General features: G+C 30.1%; 1 protein-coding gene across 1 annotated transcript; it reads left to right on the forward strand.

Moving 5' to 3' along the window:
- The first annotated feature begins 3,097 nt into the window (after nt 1-3,097).
- LOC123298043 (probable aminopeptidase NPEPL1) lies at nt 3,098-9,857 on the forward strand. Its single transcript, XM_044879922.1, has 8 exons — nt 3,098-3,294; nt 5,990-6,163; nt 6,239-6,421; nt 7,182-7,493; nt 7,817-8,344; nt 8,524-8,700; nt 8,772-8,882; nt 9,111-9,857. Exons 1-8 carry the CDS (start codon nt 3,127-3,129, stop codon nt 9,249-9,251), a joined length of 1,794 nt encoding a protein of 597 aa, XP_044735857.1. The 5' UTR covers nt 3,098-3,126; the 3' UTR covers nt 9,252-9,857.

Genomic DNA, 9,857 nt, shown 5'->3' on the forward strand with positions numbered 1-9,857 from the left:
TTGCCGAAGAAATAATCTAGCGATTTTCATGATTGAGAAACAATGCTTAATCTAGAGTTTTCAAATTTCAAATAAAGTGCATTTTATAATAAAAACAACGTGACACATTGACATTTTGTTACATAACGTACCTACACAAATAGTCACGTGAACATACACTTAATAGAAACGTTGTAAAATGTAGGTATAATTACATAATCATGGAAAATTAAATCAAAGAATACAGATTGTGTTGTATATATCTGTATTCTTTGATCCAATGAAAGATTGAAAGATATACAACATTCTTGTTAATTCGCCTTATACAGTATAGTACAATCTCTTTGCCATTTGATATTAGACGCCAAGATTTATGCAGGCTGTAAATAAATATAATTAAAGTTAACATAAACAGTAATTAAATACTAAACATGTAATTTAGTCATTTTTTTCTTTGAATAATTTATGTGTTTATATACATAATTTATGTGTTTTAAATATACAATAAAAAAATTAAAAATTAAAAATATACCAAACGTAAAATACCCATAGACAAATAAAATAAAAAAGAGAGCTTGTGACAATATTAAATATACACATTTGGATTTTTCGAAATAATAAAATTTAAAAATGTAAATTCTAAAGACGTTGACGATTTCCAAAACATTGATTGTCGAAAACTGTCTTTCATATATTTGATTTTCGGTGCGATTATTGACTTGTAGTTCACGCGTATTGCCTGGCCCAAGGGTGGCGACCCTTTATGTATCAACGTGTCATTTTTTATGTTTAATGAGGCCATAGATCGTATGCGTAAACAAACTATGCGTCATTAGCAATTGTAGTCGCATCACTCGCTTTCTTAACAACAATCTGAGTTCAGAACTACAACTACAATTTGAGTTCGGGTTGTGAACTTTGTGATCGGTGGTGCGCCCACAATATTCTGTTACGTACCATCAATGACACACGGACTATTGGTTCGCTATCCCTAGCCTAGGCTATCCGACCCTATATCTTATTTATACTTCCTATTCCTACAAATAAGTTGAAATGGGTCTAATTATCTTACGAATCAAAAATGGATCCATTTATTTTAAGGATTCTATTCTCTCTTTAGCAATTCCCTCTTTGGCTATCCTCTTATCAATTGTTGTCTGTGATGAATGCGGCCTGAGCTGTGTTCTTTTAGTGGGCTAAATGAGATTGATCTAGAACGATTATTATCCCCGTAGATACAGATATCTATACATTTCGTTTTATGAGAAAATGTTCCTAATAAAACTGTTGCTTCCTTCAATAAGGTTATGAGGCGTCAATACTTAGATCATGGAGGTTATAAAGAAGGAGAACGATCGCTATAGAAAATATTGTCCCCAAAATATGGGCAAAATAAGTGAGGCGCTGGGATCGCTAAGTTGTCTCATTAAAAGCGGGCTGTTGTGCGCTAATTTCAAATGATCTATCAACGTTTACTATACGTGTATATAATATCATTCAAAGGAAAAAAAAAGCAAATAATGAAATTATTATTAATTATTATTATTATTTACTAATAAATAAATTATAAATTATCTATTCTACTTTATAAATTTATCTATCCTACTTTATAAATTTGAATGGTACTAACTTCATCTACTTGTACGCATAAACAGCTAACTTCGCAGATACTACTTACCGACGACAGCGCAGCTGGTGGCTAAAAATTAACTATAAATTCTACAAATTTTCAGGGACAGCCGGGCTAATCCTTTAGCACGTAGCGATCGTTCTCCTTCTTTATAACCTCCATGACTTAGATTGAAACAGAAAGATAAGAAAGACAGAAAGTTAAAAATGTAAGGTTATGAGAAAATAAACCAACTAAAATAGTTTGCTTTCGTCAACATGGTGTCAATGCTTAGCATGAAACAAAAAAGTGAGAGAATAAGTTAAAAATGTAAGGTTGTGAGACTAAAAACTGTATAATATGTAATACTCCTACATTGCTAGCAGAGTGAAAACAACAAGGTGCAGACGATATATTCCTCTACCTCTCTCGTTGCAGGATCGTGACTGTTTTGCGCATGCGACAATTCATGGCCAATATTATTGCGAATCCTGGTGTAGGCGCATAACGCAAAAAGTCATTTTACTCTGTCTCGCTTGTTTTCGACGAACATAGGGCGATGGCAATATAAAAGTATTATGTATATGAATAAAACTGTTTGCTTTCGTCAATATATGAGGCGGCAATGCTTACAATTAGACTTAGAATGAAAAAGAAAGGTGAGGGAAACAGTTAAAAATGTAGGGTCATTGTTAATGCTCTATGGTCAAGTGTACGGAACATAGAAGAATGAAGTCTCATAATAATTCATTGTAGACAATCACTTGCTTAGAGCTCAGGTACATAAAATATAATATTTTAATAAATTAATAAGCCCATTGTGATTGGCTCGTACATAACTAAAATTGTAATTAAATAATGATAATATATATTATGAATATATGAATAAAAATAACTTGTATTACAAGTTTGTAATATTTATCATATTTATTGATTTAAAAAAAATTAATAATTAATATATTTATATTTTATGAAAACAATGAAATTATCTGTTAAGGACTTATTTGATATAAAAAAGAAAAACTAGTTTATTATCTTATAATTAAAATTTCGTCGCCTTTCTACTTTTTTTCTGAATTAGATTTATAAAAAAAAACTTGTTTCATAGTACTTTTATAGGTTTTTAAATGCATAGACAATTAAAAGATTTGTCTATGCGGTTTAGTATTGGTAATGTAATTTAACAAGGAAGATGTGTTTTAGTCGATTATTTTTATTAAAATGTATTTATAAACAATGCAGTTTCTTATTGGAATTTTAAATAAAATTATTTCAAGTGGTCAAACTTTAGTGAGTGTATCTATAAATAGTTTTTAAGATCATCACTACAATCTAATACTTGATTCGTACTCTTTGGAAGTCACACCGGTTGTGTTAAAATGTTTTGGAAGATATAATTTTCAAGAGTCATATTTATCAAATCAGATTACTTTTTTTTTTATTATTATTACAAACTATTTTTGTGAATTCTAGTGCAATAATAATATAGAAAATTTCAATTATGTACGAATGCATAGTTGCGATAAGCAGTTATTGAAATGGCGTTATACTGTGTGACAATGTGTCGAAAAGGGATTACCGACAAGTACGGTAGTCATATTCGGATAAAATCGGAAAATCTCGATAAAATTTGGAGTTTGAAATTTTTTTATAGGCCTGTTTCGCACTTAGCTATTCAGGGTATTAATCATCTAAACCGACGAACGGTATGCATAAATAGTTGTAATTACTCTCTTTTGTAACCAGTTACAATAAATTATGGCCAAATTCCGAACTAAGTCGAAGGTCAAATAGTTTTTTTATTACCTCCACCTCATTGAATCTTTTTTAGAACTGTATATGTCGTATCCAACTAGCTTAATTAGCACTTCAGTTAACAGAGTTAACAGCCTAGCCTGTTTATAAACAGCGGTGTAATCTTATTCAGCCGTATCGTAAAATACAACATTTAATGAACTGGCTGGCTGATGCTTAGACCATTCGTCAAACAAACAAAAAAATATCTGAAAAAATTGTTCATTTTCCTAATTTAAAATATAACATAATGTTATTTGGTAATCATGAGATCAAATAGCGTAACTCAATAACAAAGTACACATGTAAGTACCTAAAATATTATTTGTTAACGCAAGTTAAACTTCCATGGGATTTGGATCCACAAAAAACTGTTTGATGTGCCTTAATACAGTAGAAAATCCTTCTCTCTAAAATTCAAAATGAATAACGTCTTCCTGAAATGAAGGATTTTTTTCGGCATTCTCTATAAGTCTATCTACTCTCAGGGGAATGGAGAATCGTATCAATAGCGTAAACTATAGATAGAGAAAGAGAAAAAAAAAATGCATTTTTAATATTTGCTGACGTCATAAAAATAATCTTATACAAATAATAAAATAAAAATAATTCAAGTAGAGTGTACATCTATTTATATGTAAATAGTTATTAAATTGTATAAACATTACATTAAATTTATAATATTATTTCTATAAAAATATTTCCACTAATTATATTTCATATTTATTTGTTACATAAATAAAATTATAATTACTTTTCGAAACCTATTATTTTTATGTAACTTAATACATGCATAAATTTTAATGAATCTACAATAATTTTTGTTGATAAGCTGTATTATTAAACGATTCTAAAACAGTTTATTTTTTCATAATTTTGTTTATGATAATCATAATGAGAATATACCGCTATTGAAAAAAATAGACTTCAGAAAGCCGTGGAGGTCCATCACTAAGGTCATATTTCTCCCTAATTAAATGCTTTCTTATTACTCTAACTTTTTTATCGTACCTTAGTGAGGTTATATTACTCTATGGGTTTTTATTGAAGTGAGATTATTAATTTTATTTTTTGTGTTTTTAAAAACATGGAATATTTAGATTAAAGGATGGGAAAGTGGAGAGTCGACACTACCGCAATAGGCACTTCCTTAACATCAACTCAATAGGGTATTCCACTATTTTTGAAAAAGTACTTCAAAATGTTGATTTTGCTAATAAAAAGCCACCAAAAATTTATTTCGGAAAAATACACACGCTTTCTTGCCAAAAACTGAAATTAAATTTTAAACCTTTTTTAAACTGTCAAAAACGCGGGCATTCAATTTGATGACATAATATGGGTATCACAATACGAAATAACACAAATAATTTTGACAGATATATTCATAGACATCTGATTATAATATAAATGTAAATACTTATCTATGTATATATTATACCCAACTTTCTACACCGAACTGACTGATCATATTATTTCGTTTTTTAAGGCTTTGCATGTCTCTGCAGGCCCTTCAAATTTGTATGTAAAATGAGTTACCAGTGTCAAGGGAGTGTCTTTGGAGGTGCCCACTTTCCAGCTCTTTCACCTCCTTTTTTATGTTAACATTTCATGTTTTTTGGCGTTTTTAAGGCTGTAGAAATCCTTACACACTCTCTAATTAGTTAGAGCCTGCAGAACTTTAAATTTGTATATCAATAGGGTATTATCGTTAGTCAAAAATAAATCATGAAATTTGAAAAAAGTTAAAATTTATGTAAAAATATACTGAAATATTCTGATTTCGAGTCATAAAAGTACATTTTTCTTTTAAAATGAGTCATAAACCATCAGTTAGTTCAGTGTAGACAGTTGGGTATAATATATACATAGATAATAAGTATTTATATTTATTATAATCAGATGTCTATGAATATATACGTCAAAATTATTTGTGTTATTTCGTATAGTGATACCCATATTACGTCATCAAATTGAATGCCCGCGTTTTTGACAGTTTAAAAAAGGTTTAAAATTTAATTTAAATTTTTGCAAGAAAGCGTGTGTATTTTTCCGAAATAAATTTTTGATGGCTTTTTATTTGCAAAATAAACATTTTGAAGTACTTTTTCAAAAGTAGTGAAATACCCTATCATTAGAAACTTTTATACAACTGATTTATTCTTAGTAGACAAAAGCGTATTCTCTCCGTTGATATTTGGTATGTTGAATAAGTCTACATTTTTGGGTGAAATATGATTTAAAAAAGAGTATAGTACGTATCTTCTGCGTAGAGTCTAGAGCTGCTTTTAAAATCAGTTGTCTTTTGTCTGTTATATTATTTTGTTGATACCGATGTGTAGTAAACGCTAAAATAAAACCCGATAAATAATAATGTTAAAAGTACCGTTATTCAAATAAAAAAAAATTGTGTTTGTTTTTTCGTAATAAAACAATTAATATATTTTTTATAAGGTTATTTAAATATCTTTATTTCTGATTTAATTAATCTTATCTATTTGATGACTTTTTAATCTTATCATATATTGTGTTTACGAGAGTACGAATAATAGGCATTAGTGACACAAATATAACCACACATAGAATGATTTTCAATTTTTGAATTAGAATTCTCTACAACATAGAAATAAAAAAATGGGTGTATCGTTGCGTTTTTGTAATGGATTATCAACAACTGATCCACAAAATCATCCAGTTTTAATTATTGGCCAAGTGAAACATTTAAATCAATTGAAATATTCACAAATTAAGTGTAAACTTGAGCCTCGCGTTACTGAAGAGGTTTGTTTTTCTTCTTTTTTTTTTTTGGGATCATAAATTAAATGTCTTATTTTATATTCGATTTTTTCTTTCTAGATTTTCAAAGCTGCTATTTCTAGTTTACATCCTTCACCTACCGATAGTTGTTCATTGTATTTAAATTTAGCAACTGTAGCTGCATTACCAATAAAATGTTCCCGTCACAATACCCCTTCAAGATCGCATGCAATTACAAAATTAGTTAAAAATTGTACGGTTGGCGTTGATGAAAGTGTTGTGGTAAGTTTGCTGTAATAATAAGCCAATTTTTTTCTCTTGTATTTCCATTCGATGCAAATATGGGGTGATTAAAATTTGTGATTCAAAATTGGGTAGATTTGATAAAAAAAATTTTATCTCAATGTTTCATTCTTTTTGGGGGGTTGCAATTGCGTTTCGTACACCCCATGAATTAGCCAAAATTCAAAAGTCGTTGAAAATTACATCGACGTTTTTCTTTAAAAGTTATAAACTAAAGATAGACAAATTTTATCTTAGCTTTGTGGGACAGATCTTATTTCTTTTAAATCTTGGATGGTAATAAATATACACTTTTGGTGACAATAATAAACCGGTATCGGTTTGTCGGCTCAAATTTTGAACCGTTCGTCATATACATTTGCACAATCGGGGTGCTCGGCGTATAATAGAGGAATGAATTCTTAGAAGAAAGTTAACTTTGCAGTTTTTGAATCCGATGTTCCATTAAAAGGATAGAGCGTTGTTAATCACCGTTCTATTTTGTCAATTTCCCGATTTAATTCGCTTAAAGATACAATATATCGTAAACTGTTAAGGAATTTCCTCTCCGGATAAATACAGAAAAAATAGTTTGACCCAGGAATGAACTTCGTGTCGGTAATATTTGTCTGAGTGTACTCAAATGTCTCATAGCCAATTTTCTTGCCATTTCGATTGAAAGTTATTCGTAATTTTGCATAGTAATGAATCGAAAAACAATTATTTTCCTTAAAATTAATGCTTAATAAATTATTTACAGATTTTATGCGAGAAACCGGATTTGTATGCTAGTGCTTGTGCAGTAGCTCGTGCTTTTCCCACATACTCAAAGAAATCATCATCAGGTATTTCTCCAACAAAAGGGGACAACAGTCCAACAACGACAAACGTGAACATTGAATTTATTATTATAAATGGAAATCAAGATGACGCATTATCAGGACGTGGTGATGTTGATCATTTAACTGCTGAAGATTTAGATATGTTAAATACAACAGCAAGTGCCATACGTTTAGCGGCATCCATTGTAGATACACCTTGCAATGAGATGAATGTTGATCATTTTTTGCAAGTAAGATAACTTTTTATGATTATTCTAACGCCAATTGGCCTCAAATCCCGTAATTTTTAAAGGTAACGATAGCGAAATTCCTAGTCATTTGTTATGACGATCGTTAATAGGTCGAATTACGTAATTATTGCAAGCAAAACGATAATCATAGCGCTTATTTGTTATTTTAAATGACCTGCGACCACGCCCCGGCAACCATCTCTGTGACCATCGTTTTCCTTTCAATAACTACGAAATTCAAACAATTAACGGTCGCCATACTTAAAACAAACGACTTAAAAGTTAAAACCATCAATAAAACATAATAAAATGAATATTTTTAGGAAGTGAAAAAAATTGGAAATGAATTAAAAATAACACCGAAAATAATTCGTGGCGAAGAATTACGTGAAAAAGGTTTTGGTGGCATATATGGGGTAGGAAAAGCTGCACGTGTACCACCTGCATTAGCTGTACTTAGTTTCAATCCACCAGGCGCACAAAATACTATTGCGTGGGTTGGTAAAGGTATTGTTTACGATACTGGTGGTTTGAGTATTAAAGGAAAAACTGCAATGCCTGGAATGAAACGTGATTGTGGAGGAGCTGCAGCTATTTTAGGAGCATTTTATGCAGCTGTTAAAGCAAATTTTACCCAAAATTTGCATGCTGTATTTTGTTTAGCTGAAAATGCTGTAGGTCCTGATGCAACTCGACCAGATGATGTTCATACTTTATACTCAGGGAGAACTGTAGAAATTAATAATACGGATGCCGAAGGGCGTTTAGTTTTATCAGATGGAGTTGCGTACGCACAAAAAGATTTAAAGGCTAATATTATTTTAGATATGGCTACTTTAACTGGAGCCCAAGTAAGTAAAGCTTTTAGAAAGTGAGAGTCCTTTGTCAAAAAAGAATCGGTTAAAAAATTTCTATTTCAGTAATCAAGTATTTTGTCCATTTTGGTACTTTGATACTTTTTTGGCAAAAAGGATTTTTTTCTAAAACTTAAAACTAGATTTAATAATTAAAGTGAAATTTTTGTTTCAAGGCTGTGGCAACTGGTAAATATCATGGAGCTATTTTAACAAATACTGCTGAATGGGAAGATTTAGGTGTACAAGCTGGATTAAATTCCGGTGATTTATTGTTCCCCATACCATATTGTCCTGAATTACATTTTAGTGAATTTGCATCAGCTATTGCTGATATGAAAAATTCTGTATCTGTATGTATTTTTTTATTGTACATTTATTTTTAAGAAAAATTCTAATAAAATTTGTGTTATGTTTCCCACAGGATCGTAGTAATGCTCAATCATCATGTGCTGGATTATTTATAATGGCACATTTAGGATTTGATTATAGTGGGGCTTGGATTCACGTTGATATGGCCGCACCTGTTAATTGTGTAAGTAATTATCCAGTTAAGTTTTAGGGGCTAAGGCAGGCCCATGCGCAGGAATTATCCAAGGACAGTCAAACTTTTGTTCTTCGTGTTAGGTCATAAAGTCAATAAAAACAAGAACCTGTTTTTTCGAATAAGATAACATTTTATTATGCCCAAATGTGGTATTCAGATACTATTCGATAAGCTATTGAAGTGTATGTGATTTTTTTTCTTAATAATCTGTTTCAGGGTGAACGTGCTACAGGATATGGAGTGGCGTTATTAACAACTTTGTTCGGACATTATACTAAACATCCTTTATTGAATTCAGTTAGTCCATTATTCTCGGAATCTACTGAAAATGTCACAAAAAAACAACGCATTAATTAATATATTCCTAATTATTATTTTTTTTACAAATGCTACAATCTTTTCATATCACTTTAGGATCATTAATAAATACGATTCTAGTCGATGATGATTTTCGACTGAAAAATTTGGCCCAAAATATTATTTTAGATATTAAATTTAGTGAAAAAAAAAAATGTTTTTTGAAAATGATAATATGCTTTTATGTTATGTAATGTGTTGATCTTATAGTATGAGAGCTAGCAAAGACACGTTTTCAAAACGGGTAGATTTTGATTATTTACTTGGTAGGAATAAAGTATGTCTGGCATCTGAGAGCGGTTTCCAAATTTAAAATCAATTTAAGACAATTTTTATCAAATTATTTTTCATGCCGTTTAAGCAGTAGCAATTTTAATTGCCAGACAGTTTAACCATTGCTAACACTGCGCCAGATATTAATTTAAAAAAAACGTATTTAAATCACTTTAGTATGGCTTTAATTTTAATATGATTTAGTCATTAAATTAAAGAATTTAATTTTAATTTGCCAGGCAGAAATTCGGTTGCTTTACTGGAGCGAATCTATCATTAACACAGCCACTCTCAAATGTAAGATATATCTCATACCTTCCTAAATTCAATAAA

Source organism: Chrysoperla carnea, chromosome 1 (genome assembly GCF_905475395.1).
Source record: "Chrysoperla carnea chromosome 1, inChrCarn1.1, whole genome shotgun sequence".
Classification (NCBI taxonomy): Eukaryota; Metazoa; Arthropoda; class Insecta; order Neuroptera; family Chrysopidae; genus Chrysoperla; species Chrysoperla carnea.

Bases quoted from the DNA above. Each gene is read 5' to 3' on its own strand.
- LOC123298043 (XM_044879922.1), top strand. From the start codon at position 3,127: ATGGCGTTATACTGTGTGACAATGTGTCGAAAAGGGATTACCGACAAG. The intron at 3,295-5,989 runs GTATGCATAAAT...TTTTTGAATTAG, and splicing joins ATCATCTAAACCGACGAACG to AATTCTCTACAACATAGAAA. The intron at 7,494-7,816 runs GTAAGATAACTT...GAATATTTTTAG, and splicing joins ATGTTGATCATTTTTTGCAA to GAAGTGAAAAAAATTGGAAA.